This window comes from Pseudoliparis swirei, chromosome 11 (assembly GCF_029220125.1).
Source record: "Pseudoliparis swirei isolate HS2019 ecotype Mariana Trench chromosome 11, NWPU_hadal_v1, whole genome shotgun sequence".
Lineage (NCBI taxonomy): Eukaryota > Metazoa > Chordata > Actinopteri > Perciformes > Liparidae > Pseudoliparis > Pseudoliparis swirei.
In genome coordinates, this window is record NC_079398.1 from 10,026,003 (window position 1) to 10,053,509 (window position 27,507).

Sequence of the window (27,507 nt, forward strand, 5' to 3'; positions counted from 1 at the left end):
AAAGCAAACGTCACGAAAGCTTGAGCGCATATGGCGTTCGACTAATCTGGAAGAATCCCGCTTAGTTTGGCGAGATAGTCTTAAAACTTATAAGAAGGCCCTCCGTAATGCCAGAGCAGCCTATTACTCATCAGTAATAGAGAAAAATAAGAACAACCCCAGGTTTCTCTTCAGCACTGTAGCCAGGCTGACAGAGAGTCACAGCTCTGTGGAGCCGAGTATTCCTATAGACCTCAGTGGTAATGACTTCATGAACTTCTTTAATGAAAAGATTTTAACTATTACATTAGTTAAAATCTTTTCATTAAAGAAGTTCATAAAGTCATTATTAGAGGCAAGATTAACCAGTGCCAATCTGTCCTCAAGTGGAATGGCCTTGGAAACCGCTGTAAAAGCCATCTAAATATACACCGCCCTGGTGTATATTTAGATGGCTTTTCTCCCATCAACCTTGACCAATTATCTTCAATGGTTTCTACTTCTAACACGTCTACCTGTCTCTTGGACCCCATCCCGACAAGGCTGCTTAAAGACGGTTTGCCTTTAATTGGCAGCTCTCTATTAGATATAATCAATGTGTCTCTGCTAACAGGCCACGTACCACATTCCTTCAAAGTAGCTGTCATTAAACCGCTCCTGAAGAAGCCCATTCTGGATCCAGAGGTGTTGGCTAACTACAGACCGATCTCTAACCTCCCCTTCCTCTCCAAGATCTATGAGAAAGTGGTCGCAAATCAGTTGTGTGACTTTTTACATCATAATAGTTTATTTGTATTTGAGGAGTTTCAGTCAGGATTTAGAAAACACCACAGCACCGAGACAGCACTGGTGAAAATTACAAATGACCTCTTAATGGCAGCAGATAAAGGACTCATCTCTGTCCTGGTCTTGTTAGACCTTAGTGCTGCATTCGACACCATTGACCATGACATCCTATTACAGAGACTGGAGCAGTCGATTGGCATTTCAGGCACGGCACTAAGTTGGTTTAAATCCTATTTATCAGATCGATCTCAGTTTGTATTTGTAAACGATGACGCCTCGATAACCACCAACGTTAGTCACGGAGTTCCACAAGGTTCTGTGCTTGGACCAGTTTTATTTACCTTATACATGCTTCTTTTGGGAAATATTATCAGGCAACACTCCATAAACTTTCATTGTTATGCAGATGATACTCAACTATATCTATTGATCAAACCAGAGGAGTCTGACCTGCTCAGTAAAATTCAAGCATGTCTTAAAGACAGAAAAACATGGATGACCTGCAACTTCTTGATGTTAAACACAGACCAAACTGAAGTAATTTTACTCGGCCCTGAGCACCTCAGAGATCAATTATCTGGTGATGTGGTTTCTGTAGACGGCATTGCCCTGGCATCCAACACCACTGTAAAGCATCTCGGCGTTATCTTTGATCGGGACTTGTCCTTTAACTCCCACGTAAAGCAAATCTCAAGGACTGCATTCTTTCATCTACGCAATATTTCAAAAATCAGACACGTCTTTTCTCAAAAAGATGCAGACAAATTGTTCCACGCGTTCGTTACTTCTAGACTGGATTACTGCAACTCCTTATTATCAGGCTGCTCTAATAAGTCTCTTTGGTCCCTCCAGTTGATCCAGAATGCTGCAGCTCGTGTTCTCACTAAAACCAAAAAAAGAGATCACATCACTCCTGCACTAGCTGCTCTGCACTGGCTCCCTGTAAAATCAAGAATCACTTTTAAAATTCTTCTCTTAACCTACAAAGCCTTGATTGGTGATGCACCATCATATCTTAAGGAGCTTGTAGTACCATATTGCTCCACTAGAGAGCTGCGCTCACTAAATGCGGGGCTACTTGTAGTAGAGCCTTCAGTTATCAAGCTCCTCCTCTTTTATGAAACCAACTTCCACCTTCAGTCTGGGAGGCAGACACAGTCATCTCATTTAAGGGTCGACTTAAGACTTTCCTCTTTGACAGAGCTTATAGTTAGAGCTGAATCAGGTTCACCTGGTCCAGCCCCTTGATATGCTGCTATAGGCTTATAGGCTGCTGGGGGACGTTTAGGATACACTGAGCACCTCTCTCCTCTTTTCTCCCTCCTTGTGGATGAATTTTCATCTCTCTATTGCACATTACTAACTCTGCTTTCTCCCCGGAGTCCTTTTGACTTCACGTCTCATAGGGTCATCACAAATCCTCTGTTGCTCTCCTGAAGGTTTCTTCCTTTTTTTTCCCCGTTGTAACGTAATTCAGAATTGAACAGCCTGGAAGAGCTTCTACAATAATACGAGTCCGCTGTAGTTCTCTCCTTTAAGGAGACGTTTATTCACTGATCAAAAGCAAAGTACAAACCACGGGGAGCTCTCCTCAACATGCAAGTTGAAGCCCGACAACCACACTTCCTTAGCACATCAAGATTCCATCTTTTATACCCAGATCTCGTCACAGGTGCATATCCCATCCCTCGTACCCCCGGGTGGGGGCTGTCTGTTGGCCGTGTGCCCCTCTTGGTATGTGTAAATATTGATAACAAGTGTGAATGTTGAATACTGTCAGGCGTGTAGCTGCCCTTGAGCTGCAGACACAATATCTCTGTCTCCTCACAGGCAAAGTGCCGTCTCTTCTGATGCTTTGCCGGAACCTAGACATTACGGTCCCTTCAATAAATCAGATTAATATTAACACCGTGAAGGGTTGTTTGGGAGTTTTTCCTGATCCGATGTGAAGTTTTGGGACTGGGATGTATATATGTACAGATTGTCAAGCACTCTGAGACACATTTGTAATTTGTGAAAATGGGCTGGACAAATAAACTGAACTGAACAGATCAGTGAGCAGCAGCAAAAATCATAAAAACACACCCTGAACACATCGTCCTTATGCTCAGCTGAAGCCACAGTAGGAATCATGTGTGAGTGTAAGTTATGTGATAACCTTCAGGTATTTTGGACAAAACTCATTTTTAAATGAGCTTAAAATCAGATCTGAATGAATAAAAGTACAGTTTTAAATCAGAAAAAAAGGATGAAGGCATTAGTTACCGGGGGGCTTGTGAAGATATTAAAATATGGTCCTCTCAGTGCCAGATACTTGAATGCCGAGGTTCTCCCAGCGGCGCTGCCCTCGTGGCTTTCACACGCCCAGCCCATGTGAACAATCTGTGGAGAAAGACAGGATGACATTTACACAAGCTTAATATTTGATATAAAAAAAGAAAAAAAAGAAGACATGTACACAATGGATACTCAATAAACAGAGCCGGGCACATTTGACAGAAACCCCACTGTCCAGCTGCTGCAGAGCAACAGCTGACCTTTCATCTCCCTGTGAGTGACTCTGGATGTTCCTCTGAGCGCCTCCACTGTGTGTGCTCCTCCGCCTGCTTCATTCTATGTCCACTGGACCTTGTGATGAATAATGCACATCCAATATTTGACACGTTGCTTTTGACTCCATCCTGTCCATCTGCCGACTGAAGTGTTTTAATGGAGTGTTTCTGAGCTCTTTACATCCAGATCTGCTTGGACCGCTGCGGGTGCGGATGCAGATGATAAGATGTTGTACCCCTGAGCTGTGGAGGAGGAGGAGGAGGAGGGTGCGAGTGAACAGCCTCGGGCTGCTGTGTTGTGATTATGTATCTGGGTTCAGAAACATCTGTTGGACTGGTGTGTTGAGATCCAGCTCACCTGGTCATCTGAAGAGCAGAACTTGTTGATGATCTTTATCTGTGAGAAGAAGGAAAAGGAACATCAAGAAGCGATTAAACCTATTATTATGTTAAGGGATCACATGGGAATTAAATTGTCATAAAGACCCCTTATTTAACATTGTTGCTGCTCCCTGACAACATATGCAGATCTAAAGAAACACAACAGATACAGATATAACAATTATGCATATTCTATGGTCAATGGAATTATTTTAAATGTTCCCGTGTCATTCATGCACTTAAGAGCTCAAGATAATGTCCAATATTCAAAATATAACATATTATAATTCGTTTTCACATTTATGTGACCTAATAACATTTTACTATTAGGTTAGTAGTTTAAATAACATCAATAGAAGTACCCAGTAAAGCGGGTTTAGCCAATTCTCTTCTCACAGAAATAGCTGTGTCGATGTGTCACTGAGGGGTAAAAACAGTGCAAAAATAGTATGCATGAGTGTTTTATGTATATAAGTTATTAATCCTTCAATTCACAGTCAACAGACAGAGGACGTGTAAAAAAGGAGGGGTACAAATGTAATTCAATTCAATCTACTTTCCAATTGTACTTCTGTACAATCTGTACACATACGACATGTTCTGTCCTGGGACCCTCACATCCCTTCAGGAAGACCCCCCCCCCCCCCCACGAGGTGAAAACTCCTGAGGCTCCAAACAAGTATGAAGTTCGATTCTCAAAAACATTGTTAAGCTCCTCCAAAGTGTATCTTGGAGGTGAAGATGATGAAAGATGTTGCATAAGAGTGCTCAAGAAACCTCTCAGACTGAATGGACCCCCCACCCCACCACCACCTGCTGAGTCAGCATATCACACTCAGCATGGGGGCGGCTCCTGTCGCGCCTTGCCTCCGGCACAAAGTCAAGGTAGTGTCACTTGAAGTCCTCGTCTAATTACGCACGAACAAGATCCCCAAATCCTTCTTCCTGTAACAGATCACACGGCGTCGAGTCGTCCTCGAACACACCGGTGGCGTCTCAGGGCGTCTCCGAGTCTATTTAAAGGTTGTAGGTCATTAAAAACAACAACAACAAAAAGTTCCGCTCTCTCTCCTGAATCGGGCGCACAATTACATCCTGATTGGCCGTTTAGCAATCACACTCCACGCCCGTGATTAGTGACGCAGCCGTGAATTCATTAGAAACTTTTAAAGGCAGCTGTGCGATCGACGGCATACAGTACGGGGAAAACCTGCGTCACATCATCAGCGGGGCAATCAAAGAGAAATGGGAGGAAATTAGAGAGAGAGAGAGTTATTTCTGTTGTATTATTATTATTATCCATATGAATTGTATGTTTTGTGTGGCTGTGTCTTGATGCTTTGGCAATATTGTTGTTGAAACATTCATGCCAATAAAGGCAATTGAATTGAAAGAGAGAGAGAGAGAGGAAGAGGGTGGGAGGCAGAGAGAGAAAGAGGGAGGGAGGGAAAGAGAGAGAGAGAGGGAGAGGGTGGGAGGCAGAGAGAGAAAGAGGGAGGGAGGGAAAGAGAGAGAGAGGGAGGGAGAGAGTTGCAGAGAGAGAGAGATGGAGAAAGAGGGTGAAAGAGACAGAGAGAAAGAGGGAGGGAGGGGGAGAGAGAGGGGTAGAGAGAGGGAGAGGGAGGGAGAGAGAGAGGGAGGGAGAGAGAGCATGAGAATTGGAGGGAGAGGGAGGGAGGGAGAGAGAGAGCGGCAGAGGGAGGGAGAGAGAGAGGGAGGGAGAGAGAGCATGAGAATTGGAAGGAGAGGGAGGGAGGGAGAGAGAGAGCGGCAGAGGGATGGAGAGAGAGAGGGAGGGAGAGAGAGCATGATAATTGGAGGGAGGGAGAGAGGGAGGGAGAGAGGCAGAGGGAGGCAGAAGGAGACAGAGGGAGAGGGAGGGAAGCAGAAAGAGGGAGAGAGAGAGAGAGAGACTGTCAGCAGAGGGGGGGGGGGCCATGGAAGGGTCTATCGTGCCAGTGCTCTGTCGTTTACGAGGCCGTGGGAAATCAAAGGGGGATAAAGACGAGAGGCAACTGTGGGCAAAACATATTTATTGCAGGTTTTTCTGCGTCATGCACCGATAACAGGAACTCACTTTGAAGGATTTATAACTGTGAACGAATCATTTTGCCATTTGCGATTTCTTAAAGTGGCACAAATTCAATCAAATGATGTATTCTATCAGCTTCTTTAAGAACACGTGACAAAATATATGCCATGAGAGTTGTATCTCTCTCTCTCTCTCTCTAAAATGATCCCACATACCTGAAATAGGTGGTTTTTTTCCTCCTTTTTCACCTTAAATTTTAATACAGACCGAGGCGAGTCTCTCATGTTTTAGAAGTGGACTTACGTTCTCCCGTGTCAGCTCATGGATGTTTGTGGATATTGCTTGCAGCCAGTCGGTGCTTTCTGCAGCGGTGCAACATTGAAGAATATTGGCGCCGGCTCCATCCAAGGCGAAGACTTCAAAACAGTTGGACCTGGAGGAGAGAGCGGGGCCAGATTACAGACGCTGCATTAGGTGCAGTCACACTTCTTACGTGAGCTGGATGGGCTTTTGACTAACTCTACTTCTGGAGACGTCTTCCCAACAGAGCGAGAGGCGCGTCATGAGTCCTGAGGAGCGACGGAAGTATTGGCGAGACAACATTTCTCTCTCTGGTGAAGGATTTAATGTCCCGACTCGGCTAATGGCTCCAATTCAAAGGAAAAAGGACGTATAACAGCGAGTGGGAGCCTTTTAAGTTACTGGAAAGTTGTAGCTGAAGTCAAAAGGTTGAAGACATAGTTCAGCATCTTGGAGAAAATACACATAGATGAGAATATCAATATACCCCCCCCCCCTCCCTTAAAGAAAACCATGCAAACAGGTTCGGACATGTCCAAAGACTCCTCCCCCGTGAGGATTTCATCATTTCACTGTGCATGACATTTTGTATTTGACATTTTTCGACACACAATTGTGTTTCTCAGTCGACGGGGCCCTGATGAGGACGTCGGAAAAAAAGTCATCAGCGAAATGCGACGGTCTCCTTTTTTTTGGACGTCTCATTTCGGTGCATTTTCACTCCGCTGATAGATTTGGCCTCAGTTGTCGCTTCATGCGGGAGAACTTTTAAAAAAGTGACAGGGCTGGAAGCACAGCTGGACAGCGGGTGAGCGGGCAGGTGATGGGCAGCTACACGTGAGTTGAAGGCTGGATGAACAGAAACAGGAGAAGTGACCCTCACACACAGTATGAGGGGAATCGTCTAAGACAGCTCCTTCTCCCTCACACACACACACACACACACACACACACACACACACACACAGCAGCTCCTCAAGGATGTTACAAGGTCAGCATTCCTAACAAATACTTTCGTACTGTATCTGCAGCCGGCTCATTAAAACCATATGTTCCGCTGGCCGGGTACTGACCCGCCGGCTTTCCAGCGGTGATGTTTCACTGGACTTACATAGTTTTTGTTTTTTATTAAATAGTGGGACCAATTATTTCTGTCAGTGTGCCTTGAACCCAAATGAGCTTTTATGCTGCTGCGATTGGTACGACTGCAGCGCCTCACTAAGAGATGTTTGGAATTATTTTTCTCCGCCATTTCTCATCTCTCTTTCTCCCTTTTTTTATCGAGAGCTGCAGAGATAACGCGAGCGACTGATGACATGACGTTCGACAACATCTACGGCGTGTCGGTTAGATCCCTTTCAATTAATTGAGGTCGTGCTGTAATGGGGGAGGGGGGGGGGGGGGTTGGAATGCAAGAAGGGATGAGAGTGCAGTGAATGGAGAGCTCCGAAAGGCAGAGATTAGTCAAAGTGACAGACAGCTGGCGGATCATGAGAACACAACCTTCAGTGAGCACGACTGAAATGCTCACTCTGAGCGTCTGCATTGTTCCCAATGACACAAACTATTGGACCTTACCTGCTGATGAGGTGGTTATACATCCAATGGAATGGATCTATGTATCACCTGGTCAACATGCATGAAAACAATATAGTATATATATATATAGTATATATAATATATTTATATATATTATATATAATATATATATATAATATATACTGTATATATAATAAATATTATATTTTAAAATGCTGTGAGCAGTTAGTTCTGCTGAGAGGGATATTTTTTTCCATGTTTACTGTTTCGTGACAAAGGGAAATAGAGAAGCTTTGGGGCTTTTCAGTCTTTTAATTATATTTAAAAAAGTGTTCATTCTAATTAATGACAGACATGTTTTGCTTTTGGGGATGCACGGTAGTGCGCTGGCTACCACTGTCAACCTCCCAGCGGGAGGGGCCTCCTCGATCCCGGGTGATTTGCACGTTCTCCCCGTGGCGGCGTGGGTTCTCTCCGGGTTCTCTCCGGGTTCTCTCCAGGTTCTCCGGCTTCTTCCCGCAGTGCAAAGACATTGGACTCTAGACTGCTCTAAATTGCTTCTCTCCATCCTGGAGAGGGATCCTCCTGTGTTGCTCTCCTGAAGGTTTCTTCACTTTTTTTCCCCATGAAAGTTTTTTTTATATTTCTTGGGAGTTTTTCCTGATTCGATGTGAGGTCAAAGGTCAGGGATGTTGTATGTGTACAGATTGTAAAGCCCTCTGAGGCAAATTCGTAATTTTTTAATAATGGGCTGTATAAACTGAATTTAATTGAATCAATCTGTAGGCGTGAATGGTCGTCTGTCTCTCTATGTGTGACTTGTGATAATTAAAGTTCCTTTGCTCACCGGTGAAATGTACGAAGGAGCACTTGACCTACAATGTTTGTCCAGCTCGCCGCATGCTTGGCTCCTCCCCTAATCTCACAACCGCCATGTCTCGTCATGTAAACAAGAGACACGATGCACCATCAGTGTTCAGGCTGCGGAGCCCCAACGACTCTCACTTCTACTGGAGCTCACAGTGTGTTACTGCGTGTTCCTCTGAGATCATCGAGTTAAACATTCCGCACCGATCCGCCGCGTCTCGCTGCATTCTGACGAGCTCCCGTCGGCCATGTTTTCGCAGAGCAAAGCCGTGATATCGAGGCGCTCTCGCCGCCTCGGGCGCTCCTCATCGACGCGGCTGCATGCTGGCCCACGTTCGGCGCCGGGTTGTCGAGGGCTCAGCGCGACTAAGCTCCACGTCTCATCGATACATCGGTTCAATATTTCCCTCTGCGGCAAAGCAGTCATTAAACGGTTGATTGGACTGAACACATGGCGGCATTAATATGACTTCATCGATGCTTTCATCCAAATACAAGTCACAGAGGCTAGGGGGAGGTCCGAGGTGCTGACACCCAGAGGCGGTGCTTTAACACGCTGACCGTCTTCCAGCTTGCACACGCGCAGGTAGGCCATATCAACAATGTTGTGTGTGACCTTAGATGACCTTAGGGAGTTAGCCGAGTGCGGTTCCCTCTACACCAGGGGTGCTCAATACGTCGATCGCGATCGACCGGTCGATCGCGGCGACCTGCCAGTCGATCGCGGCGTAGTATTGGTAGATCGCATGACATAAAAAAAAATTGGCCCGCCCCCCTGTCACTTTCTCTATAGCGTCACATTACAGCAGAAGCACGTCATTTCTGTCTACGTGTTGCGTTAACAGTCCTCTGCCCGCCGTCTCGTGCGCCGCAGAGCTCCGACACCGGTTTGCGCGCATCGGGACGGAGCAAAGAAAAAGTCACTAGCACCCCGTCAACAACTCTTCTCGGCTCGCGCGCGGCAGGTGAGCACACTTACTAGCCCCCCCGTCGGTCGATCGCCTTGACTTGGTCACATAATAAGTAGCTCGCATGCTGAAAAAGTGTGAGCACCCCTGCTCTACACAGTTAACTCTAGCGTCTCTCTTTTATAGCAGCTGGCAGAGTGCGCCTTCTCAGACCTGGTTTAACGCTTCTAGCCGAGACCTTTTGACCCCCCTGCCTCTGTGCTCCATCGAGGGAGGCGGTTAAGTCGGCCAAGCTGCCTTTGGAAGTGGATGTGCTGAGATGTTACGTTAATGACTCAATAATAACACATTTGTTGTCGTCGTTTTGTTGTAGTGTACTTATTATTAATTTTTTTTTAAATTTAAACAATTGTGAATTAAGGGAAGCGGAGCTGCAGCTGAACACAACCTTTCACCTGGAGGACATTCTTCTAGACTAGTGTCACGTCTATCCAGTCTCTGTATCAGTACATGGAACGTCTTGTAGCGAAGGACAGCCTTATCCCTCCCCCCACAGGAAAAGTGGGTGGAACCTAAAAAGTTGATAAATTAGAGCACCTGTGAGCAGGAAAAGGAGGGAGAACCAACAAACATTTGGGGAAAAACCAACATGGTGACCAGAGCGAGGAGCGAGAGTGGGTGAAACTGGAAACTCAAGATTTGAGAAGCAGATGATCCAAGTAGCTGTCAGGAGCCCCTCCCGACCAGATACTGCTCGGATGCCGAGAATCTCCTTCCCGAAAGAAATACGCTACAGATAAGTCCTGTACACCCTCCTCTCCAGGCCCGACCTCTCTGTTTCTACCAACAATCCCACACACACACCAACACACACACACCTTCCCCATCTTCTGAACTGGACTCTACAGGACATTTCCACCCTCCTGCCATTGCACACATCCCACTGCCCCACACACTTATTTCATCGTGGTTTTGGAAATGAGATGTTATTTAATTACCGGGATAAGAGAAATATTTCAGTTATCTGTAGACTCCTTTTGAGTCGGGTTTTCCGTTAAAGACAGTGTTCGTTCTTTTGACCGGAAGAACTATATAAAAACTTGAAAGACACTGAATGAACTGTATTCCGGGTTGTGTTTTTTGTGTTTTGCTTTGTGTCCTGCGTGTTTTTTGTAGTGAAGGAATGGGCTAGCCAGCTGGGCCCTTATTGTTGAGTTAGTAAACTTAAAATACTGGGTAAATGAGATCCTACGCTACAGTCTCCTTTATTATTCCTTTTTTAAAGTTTGACATTGAGTTCACGTCAACTGGAAAGTGCTAAAGACTTTCCACTGCACCTGGGAGGATTATCAAAATGATAACTCAGGACCAGGTTTGGAGTACCCAGTAGTTTAAAGTTTCTCCATTGCAATAGCTGGTCCTTGACGTGTTTGTGTGAACTGAGATTTTCTAGTCTGACATCAATAACAGTAACAGGTCATGGACTCAGTATCAGCTTCTCCTCCTGCATGAATAGCATCCTCCCAGAGTCAGGTTTACTATTAATAATAAAGCCATTTACACATGTTCAGGGTTCATACACATGTTGGCCAATGGATTTCCATGACCTTTCCATGACCTTTCCATGACTTTAAACCAAATTTACATGACTAAACATTATGTGAAATCTCGGTGTATACAAGAGCATAATCTTTAAATGACACAAATGAATGAGGGACAATAGTTTGATTAAAAGAATACACATTTATATAAAATGTTTATTCTTTTAATAAAACTGTGTAAATGAACATTTTAATATAACACATTACCATGACTTTTCCAAAACTTTTGGGATAACATTCAAGAACTGTTCCAAGCCTGGAAATAACCATTTTAAAACTCCATGACCTTTCCAGATCTTCCATGACCTTACGAACCCTGATTCTCTGTCTCTCTTGCTATCTGTCTCCATCTCAATCCATCTTTTATTCTCTCTTTCTCTCTCTCTCTCTCCCTTGCTATCCTTCTTCATCTCAATCTCTCTCTCTCTCTCCCTCTCTCTCTCTAATAAGGACCACTTGTGTGTGTGTCAGGGAGATGTTAAGTGTTACTACTTTGTAACAGGTGTGCCTTGACATTTTACATATTTTCTAAAGGGTACCTTGACTGGGAAAAAAGAAAAGTTGAGAAAGGCCGTCGCCTCTGGATTTATATTGGACAACACCCGTAATTAGAAATGTCCAGTAAACATTTATAATTAACTCCACCGTTTCATTCTATGTTTATAGACACACCCGAAAGAGCAGAAGTCGTCTGCTCAGTGTACAAGAAATGATAAAGAAATCTGACGACGGTGAACCATTAATAATTTGAATTTTTTCTAAACAATTGGAAAAAGATTTAATCAGATATTTCATTCAGCTAATTTTTGCTAATTAGTCATTGTTGCTCAGTCTTTAAACAAATAATGCCACTATTTAACAGTGAGTATTAGTGTATTATTAAAACCAAACAGTTATAAAACAAGTTAATTATGTAAATGTTCCGATCTCTTATCGTCAGACTTTGATAACAACAATGTTATAACTTGTGTCCGTCACAAGTTGTTTACATGAATACGGACGTGTGAGTTGGAATAACTGAATGTGACTCAGCATGCTGGGTGAGATCTGAACGCCGTGGCGCCATCTGTGATGTCTGAATAACAATCCGCCTCTTAAAACGTGCTGATCGAAAAGAGAAGAAAAAAAAGAGAAGCATAGAAAAGAAAACATCTGTGAAACTACTGTAGTCACGGAAATCAATACCAACAGGACGGGCATAACAATGAAATGCATTGACGAGCTCGCCCCGGCGTCCTCACAGTCACGCCCTCTGAGCCCCGAGCCGCACGGTGACCTTTAAATCTGTTTATGCCTGCGCATAGATATTGGCGTTAACGTCCCCTCGCTTCAATGAAAAGTCCTCGCTAAGCCAACGGCTGTGCTCGGTGAACTGCGCACCTCGGAGGTGACTCGTACCGCGCTGGATTACCCTTACCTTAATTGATCGGTGCCGGCTTTGTATCTGGAGACTCTGGCCATCAACAAGGGCAGCGAGACGGCGTCCAGCCAGCGCTTCTCATACTTTGGCCCGTTGGCTGAGGGCGAAGGCGGCGACGGAGCCTGCGTGGGACACATGAACAATGACGATGAGCTTCCTGCTCCTTTTGATGGCGGAGGGCGTGGTCTGTATGAAACACTGCCACCATTTACATGATCAAAGAATGTGTTTCTTGACCCGGATTAATCGGTGGTTATATTAATGTAGCAGTACGGAGACATCACGGGTCAAATCTGCACCGTCAGCCATTATTGCCTCTTTAATGTGTTGACCGGCAACACGTGTCTCACACCTTTTTTTAATGATTCGTCAGGACGCCCTATAAAGCAAAGGGGTTATTGTTAATTCAATCAGGAGAGATTAACAATAATTTATTTACAATAGCATTTTGAAATAATACAAAGTATTTTTGGGGATTGGACTCTATCCTGAATTTGGATAAGCCAGGGGTAGAGATGCTGATATCTGCGCAGGCAGAATCCCCCCCATGGAGTCCAGACACTGGTGGTGGTGTATAAGAAGAGTTTCCATAACGCCGATTGTAGGAGCCTGGGGTGGAGGAGGGGGGAGGAGCCTGGGTAGGAGGAGCCTGGGTTGGAGGAGGGTCGCAACGACTTCGGCTGAAACGACAACTGACAGCAGCAGAGAAGAAAAGATTTTTAAGTTTTTCCAACAACGCTGTGATTGGCTTACTGAACATCGCTGCCTCTAATTGGTTGGTTTATTCATCGTGCCCGCCCCCAATCAGCTGATGGAGTAATTGCTGCTTCTGAGACTGCTTATGAATGAACCAGCATGCAATGAATGTCTTCCTGTCTCAACTTTCGCTGATCTACATTTTATTTGTGTTGCTTGGAATGTTGGTAAAAAAACAATCAACACTATGTACAAGAGATATTATCTGATCTCACCATCTTGTGATGAAACACTCAAATACATAATTAATGCTACCGATCTTCTGGTTCTCACACTGCACACGGATAGCTTTCTGACCTAATGTATAGTTGTGCCAAAACACTTTCAAAGTACAATTTCTGTTTTTACGGTATATGGGATTGTTACCTTCGCATTGAAAATGCCGGAAGGTTATGTTTTGATCGCCGTGTATTTATTTATTTGTATGCGTGTTATTCGCAAATCTCAAAAAGTATTGAACCGAATCGCATGAAATTTGGTGGGATGATTGTTTATTATCCGGGGACCAGTTGATTAGATTTTGGGATCGATCGGGTCAAAGGTCAAAGGTCATGAACAGGTCAAAATCTTTCGCAGAACTCAAAAAGTATTGAACCGAATCGCATGAAATTTGGTGGGATGATTGTTTATTATCCGGGGACCAGTTGACTAGATTTTGGGATCGATCGGGTCAAAGGTCAAGGTCAAAGGTCATGAACAGGTCAAAATGTTCTTGAATCGCATGAAATTTGGTGGGATGATTGGTTATTATCCGGGGACCATTTGATTAGATTTTGGGATCAATCGGGTCAAAGGTCAAGGTCAAGGTCATGGAAAGGTCAAACTCTTTTTTTACCATAGCACGATACATTTTGTCCAATTGGCATGCAACTAATGCCAAAATGTTCATAATTCAATGCCCAATCTTGTGATATGCGAAGGTATGCGCTCTACCGAGTGCCCATTCTAGTTTTATTTTGTTATTGTTCTCTGGCGACCATCTATGGAGACATATGGAGGTCTGGATCGTGGTCCATGCCTACGACCAACTATTCATACACTCTGTCATTGATTGTGTTGTTACTGTGTTTTAATTTGTGTGTAATCTGTCCTTCTGTACACATGGCATCTATTACACCTGTCCATCCGGGAGAGGCATCCTCCTCTGTTGCTCTCCTCAAGGTTTCTTCCTTTTTTTCCCGTTAAGGGTTGTTTGGGAGTTTCTCCTGATCCGATGTGAGGTTCTGGGACAGGGATGTCTATGTGTACAGATTGTAAAGCACTCTGAGACAAATTTGTAATTTGTGAAAATTGGCTATACAAATAAACTGAATTGAATTGAATCGTGCGTCTTTGGTCCAACACAATTATTCAACTGTTATTTTTGGTTTAATTCAAAAAAATGTTGTCACATCCAATCATTGATTTGCATGCTAACTCAGTCGTCACACCGTTAAATATTGTCATAGAAATGTTTTTGCCATGATTACAAAATGCCAATGCTGTTTCAATGTGATTGCAAAAATATACTTGTTTGTCAAATGTTTTCTGCTAAATTTCCAAATTATTCACCACGTCTCCTCCAGAAAGTTTTGAGGAGTAACAAAATGTATTTTTTGGGCAAATCAATTACACTCAAAATACAAGTGTGGCGATGACAGCCAGGTGTATATAACTTAAGATGTGCAGGATTATTTACACAATATTAATTTATGTGTAAAATATGTAATACAAATCATATATTTTTTTATATCCAGTAGACCTTAGGGACAGGTGTGATCAAACGTGTTACATCTTGTACACATAGAGCATACGGTACATATGATGCCAAGAAGACAGCTTTGAAGCAGACTGAACAGCTCTTTTATGTAAATAGTTCAGAACTTCTATAAATTTGAGAAAATTTGAGGCCCAAAGAATTAACAGGTATGTCCAATACTTTCCGAGTTGTGTGAACCAAACATTTCGAATAACTCCAGGACCTTTTAATTAGATATTCCAAAGTCCAACAGTCAACATGTGGTGAAAAAAGATAAAGATACTAATTTATAAAATGTTCACAACTACAATATCAACATCGAATCATATTTCATTTTTTGCAGCCCGAGACAACACGTACAAAGTGACTTCATTCACTCCACGATGTCCTCGTGTAGGTAACAGTCAATATTAATGTGCAGAACGTTACATACGGCTCCTTTAAGCTCTTTAATTGTATACACAAAGAGAACGGGTCGAATGTGTGCGTGTTCATGGTCCGAAGCAGTTCCCAAATGTGTTCGCAGAGTAACAAGAAATATTACAAGTATTGTTTCCAAATTCCCATAATGGTGCATAAAACATAGATTTGTGCGTTTGTGAACGAGGCCCGATGTCTCTGTACGTCTTGCAGTGTTGTTAATGGCATGGTCGGGAGAGAAAGAAGACACTGCTTTTCTAAATTGATGGATCACATTAATCTTGGCAGCAGTTTGTCTCCGTGAGCTGTTAATGGGTTTTTGGGGAAAACAGCGGCGGGTTTCAGCTTCTGGCTGTGGCAAACAGACAGGTGCTTTAGAAAAAGCTCAAATTGCAGCCTAAATGTTCCTGGCTTATAGCGAGAACAAATGTGCTAATGCGCCACGGTTATGGGTACTTCCTGATGGCGGCGGGCAAGACTTCAGAATGCACTTTACATCATTACGCCATCACCGTAATGGCCAACACTTCATCAGCAGTCTCCTGCTCATATTACATTTTAAAAAGGCCACTCTGTGCTTGTAAACAGTGGCTCGCGCTCAACTTTTCGGTGCTAAAGTTTTCTTTTTGACAAAAGCTTAAAGCCTTCATAAAACAGAAATAAATTAATGATTCATGACTGTGTGAGAAAAGGCTTTTATGCCCTAAAGCAATGAGTTAGCGTAGATGTTTTTCCTGGGAATTTGTCCATGTTCAGTTTTTAATCAGACATGTATTTAGGGTTTGTTAAATCACCAGAATGTAAGAGTGCATTATTTGAAGAACAGGAAGCCAGCGTTTAGATAGGAGCATCGCTTTGATGAGATCTGTGAAGGGTTACGGTCGAACTATCGAGATGACTGAAGTTCTTTATATCTTGATATCATCTTAAAGGTGATAGCAATCCGTCATTATCTACACATGGCCGTCTAAAGAGTTCTGGCTTGGTTTGAGGTATTTAGCAACGCAAGCAGAGCGCTGCCTTTCAATCGTTAGGCTTATATGCTGCTGGGGGACGTTTTAGGATACACTGAGCACCAGGCACGTGCACAGATAGAGCCCTAGTGGTGCTCAAGCACCAGCCCTTTTGCCCTGGATGAGAAAAGTGCCCTTTTTGCTGGAGACACATTTTTTACATTCATCAGTATTTAAGAATAAAAGTTACTCTCTCTGTCATCAACTCCCCACAATGTGTTTAGGAAACAGTTAAATATCCAGCAGACCTTAGGGACAGGTGTTATATGATCAAACGTGTTAGATTGTGTACACATAGAGCATACGGTACATATAATGCCAAGAAGACAGCTTTGCAGCAGACTGAACAGCTCTTTTATGTAGTTAGTTCAGAACTTCTATCAATTTTAGAAAAAGTGTATTAGAGCATATTTATACTTGAGCAATCTTTTCATCTCAAGCTATTTCACTACTACTTAGACAAAAGTGTGGCTTCACAGCACAGCGCAACATGTTGTGTTTCAGAGGCCTCTATGAAAGTTGAATGAAACCCGCTCTGAGACTGATGACAGTGCATCAAAAAGCATCCAATCTTAAGGTCCTGAAGCACAGCACGTTGCCAAAAGCTTTGATATCTGAACGTGTGCCACATTTAAATGCAAATCTCAACGCACGTAATGAAGAACAGATGCATTATAACATATTATCTAATGAGGTACACGCTCAGGGATCAAATGAGTGAAGCTACAGCGGCATCGAACAGTGAATCACTCCTGCAGATGAAGATTATTCAACAGCACAAAATCCCCAAACTCGTCCAAATCACGGCAAACTACTGATGTACCCCCCGTAGCATTATCCCAGGCAGGTGCGGTTGTCACAAAAGAACCAAATCACCTGCCTTCCTCCAGAGTTTAAAACGGCTGAACATTTCAAACGGCCTCGGGGAGGAACAGTGACAAGCGGAAAACTGCCTACGTTTGCAAAATGAGTCACACGTCTCTGCTGGAGTACAACACGTCGCATGCAGAACCCCGTTAGCTCCTGGCCAGTAATTAATACACTTTCTGAAGAAATTATTACCCGTTGTTCCATTTTTGTTAAAGCGGAACGAAATGTCTCAGTTAAGCTTCAGGTGGAGTCGGTGAGGTGGCAGGAAATAGAAAACTATCCGTGGATCAGTGTGACTCAAGCCACATGCTGCTCTTCACATGGTTCAAACGCTTATCCATCAATACTGATACTTCAGTGGGGGGCCGTAATTATTTCTAAGCATGTCAATGAATCAGGGAGGTAAATTGTCAAGGGTGCAATGGAGGAGTAAAATCATGTCGGCTAGAGATGCACCGATCAGGTTTTTGGTGCCGATCACCGATCACTGAAATCAGTGTCTACCGATCCAATAATACCGAGCACCGATCACGGTGTCGATTGAAGCATTCTATTTATTGTGTAGCATTATTGCTTAGGACTATGAGGAAATACATATATAAAGCAACTAAAACATTAAAGAAATTACCGATTTCTTTAAACATTTAGGACTTTTACTTTGAAAAATGTCCTAATTGATACATTAAAATTGTTTGATTGCTATTGTAGGGGATTTCAGATATGTATGGAACACATCTGCATTATTCATTTCCTGGAACTCTTGGGGAAATCTATTTACAGGACTTTTTTTAACATACAAAAGTCTGACTTATTTTTATAAACTCTTCCTTGGTACAGTAAAATGTTTTAATGTTAGCATAATTTAAGCTAAATCTCAGAAAAGATCTATAAAGATACCAAATCAGTTCATAGTTTACTTTTATATGTTCGTGTATGATTTGTCGACATCTTATTTTGATAATCGGATGTCGTTTCACGTGGTTCTTTCCGCTAACTTTGCAAAACCGGATGTTGTCACTTAAATCCTTCCGCTAACTATCAAAACCCTCGCGCGCTCCCGATCGAATGCGTTTACCGTGAACATCAGTCTCTAGGGGCTCAGACATGTGAGTGTCGGCTGAGTCGACCCGGAGATTCAACTCGGGGGACGGGGACGCCACTCGGTGCGTGAGGATCCCCTCGTGGACCTCTCACTCTGCGGCCCTCGCCGGGCGCATCGTCTCCGTTGAGGTGCGCCGTGATTGAAACGTCTGATAGTTCTCGCAGATGTTACGTCATCTGATCGGCCGTTTTGATCGGCCGTTTTGAGAACGCCGATCAAAACCGATAATGGCAATATCGGCCGATATGGATCGGCGCCGATCAGATCGGTGCATCCCTAATGTCGGCCATTTTGATGTTGAGACGAAGCTCAGTGATTCCTCATCACCTACAGACGAGGAAGACGCCAACGACATCAACCGTGACGTTCTCTCGCTTTGTTACAACAACCAGTCACAGTAGAAATCTGAGGACGAACGCGTGTAGTTGTGCTAGTGGCTCTGTGAGGCTGTACTTTGACAAAGCGCCACTTTAAAGGTAAATGCTAACATTAGCCGGCTAACGTCAGCCGGCAAACGTCGCTCGCAATGCTTCATCTACCATGCCTGTTTTTTTACACGAGGTACAATCTTTACCATGGATAACATTTTGGGGTCAGCCGGCTAATGTCAACAGACTGACGTCAGCCTCCCTAACGTCAACCGACTTACGTCAGCCGGCTAAAGTTAACCGGCTAACGCCAACCGGTAAACATCAGCCGGCTAACGTTGCTCGCAATGCTAATGCAACCATGCTTGTTTATCCCACGAGGGACAATGTTTACCGTGGTCAACATTATTGGGGTTTTGCACATTCGCATGCTGATTGACACTAAACACAACTGAGGTTGGTTACAAGATAATGATGTGTTGGTCAAAAAAACTAAAAACTGAACAAAGATTTTTTTAAACATTTTTAAATGATTGTGAACTTTGTGATGGAGCTGGACATAAAGTTACGGTATGGCCAAAGCCTTACTCATCATACGCTGCTGAGTGGGACATGAATGTGTGTACAAGCTTTCATAAAAATCAGTGCCAGACGTCACTAATAACCAGATGTAAAAAAAATCTTATCTGGCAAAAAATTATTATCTGGCAAACATGATCGGTGCCATCTGGGAGAAGTTTTGATGGACAAGTGGAAACATATTAACTTGTTGATACTTGAGGGAAAAGTTAGGGAATCACCACATTCACCAACATTGGTTGCCCAAACCAAAATGTCATATTGCCCCTCAAGCTATTTCGAAATAAATAATAAAAAAACATTTTAAAATCCAGGTGGCGGTAGAGAAGTCAGGAATTTACCAAATTCAGCACCCAGATCCCAAAAGTTCTGTCAGAAAGCGTATTGTTATATGGTTGAGGTTGAAAATGTGATCTTAAAAGAAAGGTCACGTTTTGATCAGTGAAATATAAACCTTTAAATGAACTCAATTTACCTATTGCTACTTTTTCCTGCAGGAATAGTTTTAATTCTTAATTGAGGGAAACCATTTTAGAGGGGTATGGGACACATTCGTGAAATAAAGCCATTCTTTGCTGGGATGCATGCCACTTTTTAGGTTTTACACTATAAAGAAAACTAAATATTGTATAGATAATAAGGAAAACATCTCAAAGTAGTATAAAAGAAGGGAGAGTATTCTGTATTGAACTGCTCTGAGTGCCCAGTGTTCTCCACATGTCACACGACTCTGTGGAGAAGTCTCGCAAACAACAGGCTCAACCTCAATGCCTAATGCACAGTCATAGAAGCAAATTAAAAAGAGAGAGAAAATGGATAAAAGCCGACCAACATTATTAAGTTCCTGGTAGTTTTTTTTTTTTTACAGCAAACATGTAAACCAATACCATTATCTTGTCTAATGTTGCAAGTGGTCGTAAATTAGCTACTCCAATTTGGTCGTATTTGCTGCTCAAAATAATGCGAGCTTGCTGTTGGCTGAGCATGTCTGATGTTAAAATGAGGTCCTATTTCCACCGGTGCCAGCAAACACAAGGCATACTAATAATAATTAAGTATGAGTAATTTGGTGAAAAACCGTTGCTTATTATGCTCAAACCAGTATAAATGTATACATGTCTAAGTTCCCTCTATCAAAGGAACATACCATTCTTCAAAACATCTGGAGTCATCTTTTCAGTTCAAAGAAGAGGGCTTCTCTGTGGGTTCATTTGATAGGATCCATGTTAACAGTACATCAAGCTGTGTGCTGACACCTCCTTTGAGACTGTTGGGAGATTCCTACACAACTTGAACTTGTAGGTGAAATAAATTCTCAGGAAAAACTGAGAGCGGATGATGTCCTCGTTGGCCAGCAATGCAAAGTCATGTCCTACGTGTTTTCGCAAGGATAACAAACTCTACCTCAGAAGCTGTACCACATTGCATCGTCCCGACAACATGCAGGAAGCGGTTATTGGCACGACTAAGTCCCACGCTCCGCTTTTCACGAGTACCGGCTGCACTGAGGGGATAACTCAAAAGCAGCGGTCCAGTCTGAGAGTTAGTGCATGAGTCATCTCTGGACATTTTTTAGGCTTTGGTTGTTAGTATTTTCTGCATGTATTAAAGTGTGCAAAGCACATAACGCACATCAAAGTTTTGCCCGGTAAAAGTGCATCACGTCATGGAAAGTTACTTTCTGTACCGCCCCTTAAGCCCTCCAACCAACCAGTAACACCTCTAATCTGTTACGGTTGGATGGGGGTGCAAGGCAGAGCAGAGGCCCTTCAAGGAGACAGTAAGGAAATTTTGGACCCGGTCTCGGAAATAATTTTTCTTTCTAGCCTCATTATGACAAATTGTGAGGAAAACAATTGGTTTTTTTCAATGTGGACTCATATTTGCATAGTTATTACTGTTTGAAAATAAGCATTAATAATGCAGCACACAACATTTTGGTATGTAGAGTCCCTCTCCCTCTCGCCGGCGTGAACGCAATCCTGCGATCGTAGACATGATCTGAATTTGGAATTGAGGACCTTTAATGCGTATAATATAATATTTCATTTCATACACAGTATTTGATTTCATAATGGTAAATATCCCAGGGCACATTTCTTCATTCTAATCGGCCATATTTTGTATTGAACTTTTCTGAACACACAATGTCGTTTAACTTTTGGCAAATTTTATTGAATGAGCTCATTTTCGTTTTTTTAATGGAAGCAAATATTTTCTTGAACTTCATTTACATGTTGAGAACAATAAACCATGTTGAACAACCGTTGCATTAATAAACAAAATGTCGTGAAAAATTCTATCGCGGCCCTCATAGATTTAAATCAGACATTTAAATCAGCAATTAATAAAAACAAGCGCTTTCAATTTGGTTCCAACGTCAGGCATCGATCCTCTTGTGCCGCCGTGGTCGGCTTCATCCTCTCGGGTCCACGACGTGCAAAAGTTAATGACAATAACAAAAGCTATTTCAGACTGGACCAAAGAAGTATAAAACGCTTTATGAGAAGAAACATGCTTTAAAAACGTCCACGCAAAACTGTTATTATTGAGATTACAGGTCAGTTCCTACATGTATTCACTGAGGGAAGCCTGTGAGAAAGAACCCATCACGCTCTGTTACGGGGCTACACGTTGTGAAGCTTTCTGCATTACATCATCCCGTGGGGTAAAGTTATCGAGGTGTTCATTGCTGCCATCTTTTGTTCTGAGATATGGCGATTTATCTTGTTGTTGTCCCCGTTGCGACTCCTCTTCCTACATTTCCAGAATGAGTCTCGATACCTCCCGCTTCCCCCTGTGGAGAACCTCAGCTGGCTTTGCAGCCTCCAGCAGTTTAATTGAACAGCAATAGAGAGCGATATGAGCTTTAAAAAAATAAAAAAAGGCAATGCATTTTCCTGTCAATAAAACGGAGGGGGGGGGGAGGGGGCATCATGGCCTCACCCCACGGTGCCCTTGTGGCTGCGCTGCATTCGGCTTTATTGGCTCTGCTGTCAGTGGAGAAATTGCTGTCTCTTACTCTCTCTACCAATCATGTGTGATTGTTGGGCTTTAATATAAAAAAATCTCTCAAAGAAGTCCTTCCTCGAGTCAAAAGCATTTACTGCCAATGTTTCAAAAAATGTCTTCATCATTTGCGGTGACATTTGGCTTCTTTCTTTTTTTAAACAACACAATAGCCCCGGGGGACGCACGGAGCATTGCTCATACCTCTTTAGGAGTGTTAGGATGTCTCTAGGGGGATAAGTGCTTTTGTGAATATCATCAAGGTTATGTAAAAATGCATCCCCCCCACCCCCACACACACACACACACACACACACCACCACACAGCCGCGGGCCAGGCAGGTGGCCTGCAACGTTACTCTGGGAGGTAAAAAGAGAAGAGTTGGCACACAGCCGGTGGAACCATCAGCTCCAACACGAGCCACCTCAATCAAAGAGGAGCATTAAAGCTCCGGCACCTGGAGATGCATTACAGTCTCTCTGTTTGTTGAATTGCATTTTAGCTAGCACTCAAACTATTTGGTGAATGATTTAAAATAATAGACTAATCTTGGCAGTCCTGCTGTGGGACGGAGTTCAAATATCTTTTTTCCCCCTGTGTTTCATGAATGCAACTAATAATTGCCTTGACAAGTATCCTTAAAAGGACACATGTATAGATCACTCCCTAGTTATACATTGTTTTCTTTTTGTGTTTCTTTCTGTCTCTTTTTTGTTGTTTATCCTATGTTTTATACTTTTTCATATAAATATGTATATAACTAAAATGAGCATTATCTAGAAATCTGCACATGAAATGTCAATTATCTGAAAGACATCTGTAAATGTCTAATTGAGCCATACAAAAAATACAAGAAATTAAATAAAAGGACACAGATATTTTAATTAAACACAATGAACTATGAACTGAAGATTATAAAAGAGGCAAACGTAATTAAAGCTGTACAACGTTATAATACTGACCATATGAAAGCAGCCAAAAAATGCCACAAAATTGTGTTTTGTTTGTTTTTTGTGCTTTTTTCTTTTAGTTGACATGATCAAATACATTACATCTCTTCCTATGAAGTCGATACGTCTCACGTGTTTGCCGACACAGAATAACATTTCATTTCCCTTCGACATGTTTCTGGCTAAACATGCGTTTGTGAATGTTACGCGACTCATTCGACATACTATGGATCCTGCATGAACCCCCGTACTGTGTCGGTTACAGCTCTAAAAACACTGCTGATAGGAGCACTGGGAGTGAACCCAAACCATTTGAGTTGTTGCGGGCTGTAAAATGAACCCAGTGAGCCCCGTAGAGCTCAGAGTTTGGTGAACATTCTCAGTTCAGTACAACAAAAGAATCCTTTCACATGAACCCACTCTGCTCCATTGTTAGCAATGCAGCTTTACATTCGTCCAACAAATTAGAAAATACATTAGAAACACCCAGTTTATCTTCTCCAGTACACAGAATGTATAGTTTTGTAGTATACGTGTGAGGTCCTTTACAGACCAACCTCAGGCTTAATGACCCTTCCCATTGCAGACTATTTCGTAGGATGCAGAATGTGTAATGGCATGCAATGTCATTTCTTTCTTTGGTGGAAAAAAAAGAAGGAAAAGTTATGAGTTGCCCTACTTTCCCTTCCTATCATTATAGTCGGAACATTAAAGTGGATTCAGGGCACTGAGGGGGGGGGGGGGGGGGGGGAGAACAACACAACAACCAATTACTCAAACAAAATTTTTTTTTAAACACACTGACATAATAGTCCTTATTTGTGAGGGGTAGAAGCATCTCACTGGACTTTAACTGGAGGCCGGCTCTTGCTAGTCTGTTTTCTTTGCTGCTTAAATCTTATTTCCGTGGGGAGGAAAGCGCCTGGCTAATTGTGTTTGTCGGCCAGAGTCTTCAACTTCAACCAGAGAATTATTGGTAAAGATTCCTGCTTCCCGCTGACCCGATACATCGCACTGAGTCATGCCTCGTTGTTTTTACCTCAGATAAACCGAGTGCACAGAGTGGACTGTGGCCTCCAGCTCCTGCGAAGGATTTTAAATGGAAACACTTGGAATCTAGATTGTCTCCGAAAGGTTAAAGTGGCCACCTGCTGTCCCCAACGCGTCCTCTGCATTATTCATGTGGAATGACGGCCGAGAGACGCCGTCTTCGCGGCTACCCTTTTCATTATAGATAACCATTTGAATATGCAATCTCCTCAAGACTTACCATTAAAACTGTGAGAGATGGGCTTTAGGGAAAGAAAGCAAACATTGTAACTTCGTATATTGCCCGCTGCATCTGGCTAAACGTTACATACAGACGGCACGACCCGTCCGATTGATTTTTCTGCAGCATGATGACTTACAGATACCATTTGGTCATTCCGCATTTTAGCTGGACAATTTTCTCTTGGATGGGTTTTGCAATATCGGGGATTCAACAATATCTTTTCGGAGTGCCGATTTTGTCCTGTTAATCTGTCGTATGAGCCGACGCGTGTTCCGTTAAGATTGCAATGTCCCTCTGTGGCTTCAGCTGCTCCTGCATCATCCCAGCAGCATGCGCTGTAATCACAGCCATCTCCACTCGTATATCACGCAAGGTCAGGCAGCCAATAACATGTTTGCAGGAGAACACGGAACAAATTGAACCATTCAGACTTCTTCCGTTAAACCCTCGTCGCTGATTGGCTCATCGATCAAACGGCTGTAGACACGAACATTAATAACGAGGTGGAATTCCCCACTTTCCACTCAATGTAATGATCAATGCAATTAACTCCCGTTGTAAGCGTCTTTCAGCTGTGTGGCTATGAGAACAGGGCCAGTTAGTAGAAACAGCTAACATATAATCTTTAAAAAACAAAACCCTAGTTCACTCATATGACCCTCTGACCTATCAGGAGGGAGACTTTGAGATGAGTGTCTTGCCCCTCCCACTGTCAAGAGATCAGCGCCACAGCAGTCAGCCCATCTGGGGTAGCCCCCATATTTTAAAGAGCCAAACATTGTGCTAGCGTAGAGGACGTTATGGACTACTTGACATTTAATAACACGTCAAAGTCAAATTTGAGGTTTGTAGGAGCCACGGTCCAGAGGCTGCTGCCCCACTGGTGGTTAGATAGATAACCTTATTTCTAAAAACTCTCTGTATTTCTTTGTCCTGCTGCCTTTTAAGTGAAATTCAGTCAATAATGCAGTGAAGCATAATGTAAAGTGATGATTTGTATTTGATTCTGCTGCCGACACCTTTCACACTTTCTTCACTGATAAACTATGACAGAGACCAGTAATGTTTATACTGAATGAAGAGGATCAAAAACTAGATTTACAAGAAAAATTAAAACGGTTACGAATATTATACGTATTACTTAACCCCAAAAGTATGTACTTGTTTTACTTTACTAGCCCCCGGATGTTAGCGTCGCACTGGTTCTCACTACAAAGACAGGCAATGGGATTTTTGATAAGCGTGGACATAAAAATCAAACGTGTAAAGTCCAACAGTAGAATAGCGAGAGAATAGTCGGGAAAAGACAACGTTCATGCCACATCACGATATTTCAAAATCCAAAATCTGAACTGATACCTCATCTCCTATCACAATGTCGATATAACATTAATATTGTCACTAGGGATGGGTATCGTTTGGGTTTTTCCCAAAACCAGAGCTAAACCGGTATTTTAAAGTACCGGTTTAGCACCGGTATTGTTTTAGCTACCGGTGCTAAACGGTGCCTGATCCTATACTAGAAGCACAAAACGACGATTGACAATGACGACATTTAAAAACCTCTTCGGCCAAATTCCCTGTAAAAAGCGTTCTCATGGAGCGCGGACAAAAGAAGGATATCAGGCTGTCGCGCTCGTAGCTCGCGCTAGCTCGTAAGTAGCTTAAACATGGTTATAATGGCTAATTTATGATTTGTTGGCCTACTTTTATGAATGCAAGACTTGCAATCAACGTTCCGGTTCTAATCTGAGTTCAGGCTGCTCTTGTCATTATTGATCTCCACGTTTTCAGGGGGATCGGTGACGGTCTCCCCATCGCGCCCAGCCTGACCGCTGGTGTGCTCGGCACGGCTCACGTAGACGGTCAAACACGGCGCACGCCTCCGCTGTCAAAGTTAAATGACAGGCTATCGTAACCTGCTGACAGGGCGGAGTCACCAGAGAAGTTCAAAATAATTGTTGTCATATTGGCAGCGGTTTGTGGTATCCAACCCTAGTTGTTACATGAATCCCGGCTTCATAAGCAGTTCAGTGAATATACATCATCCCAAAAGTTAGTGAAAGCACTTGTGGACACACACACAAACACACACACACATACATACGCACACACACACACACATACATACGCACACACACACACACACAGAGGTACAAAAGGAGCAGGCGGATATGAATGAAAGGCACAGGAAGTCTTAATGGGCTCTCAATGGGCTCCTTGTTGGGTTTAAGTGAGATTCTTAGAAGTGTGTAGCTCTCCATCCGGTCCAAACCGGTAACACAAAGTGAAGGCGCTACTTTACAGCATCACACGTGAAACATCAAACAGATTACTGTCTTACTGTGTTGTTCCCGTTTCCATTGAGATGTAAGCCGCTGTCAAAGAGGAGCGAGGACACTCGGCTGTGATCGGAGGACGGCCCGGGAGAACCTAAGGGGAACCAAAAGGCATGTTCTTTACCGGAACGGGCTTCTGAAGAGTCTCTGCACAAAAAAAACATGTAGGCACATCTTCATACAACAAAGGAAAACGAGCCTCATGGCCCGGTAGCGCCTTCATTGTGCCGCCCGGAGCATCTCACAGGCAGAACCCCAGAGACAAACGCTGCCCTTTAATATGATACGGGCTCGGCATTCGACCTGCCTTCGGCGCCTGGCTCCCGGCTCCCGGGCCTCTCCCGCTCGCCATTTGTGCCAAAGTGAAACAAAGGGCGGCTTAGAGACAATACGTTTTCAACCTTTTTGTTCCCGAGGCGACAAAACACGCCTCATCGGACAAACACCCTCCGGCAAAAAAAATAAAACCGAGCTACCGACGACGGCCTTCCATGAATGCTAACTCGCCCGAGGAGATGAGGGCCGGACAGCTCGGCGTGGATTTGAGAAGGTTGGCAGTTAAATGAGCTATAAATATTCATGCACGTCTATCAGTATTAATATTTTTCTTCTACATCGTGTGCTCTTCATAATGTTGGGTAAATGGTGCAAAATAATCACCGTGCTCGCTGGTGGCGACTGAAATGATTTGTGCGGCATCTCTTCGGCGTTGTGCCTGCAGCCG

At 43.3% G+C, this 27,507-nt stretch overlaps 1 protein-coding gene across 1 annotated transcript in view; it reads right to left on the reverse strand.

Annotated features, from left to right (window-relative positions):
- LOC130201642 (gamma-2-syntrophin-like) overlaps positions 1-27,507 on the reverse strand; it is a 74,084-nt gene that overhangs the window by 23,811 nt on the left and 22,766 nt on the right. Inside the window, exons 8-12 of the mRNA XM_056426724.1 lie at positions 26,789-26,877; positions 12,363-12,487; positions 6,034-6,163; positions 3,676-3,714; positions 3,031-3,147 (exon numbers count right to left, since the gene is read on the reverse strand). Coding sequence (XP_056282699.1) covers positions 3,031-3,147; positions 3,676-3,714; positions 6,034-6,163; positions 12,363-12,487; positions 26,789-26,877 — 500 coding nt within the window. The remainder of the gene's footprint in view (positions 1-3,030; positions 3,148-3,675; positions 3,715-6,033; positions 6,164-12,362; positions 12,488-26,788; positions 26,878-27,507) is intronic.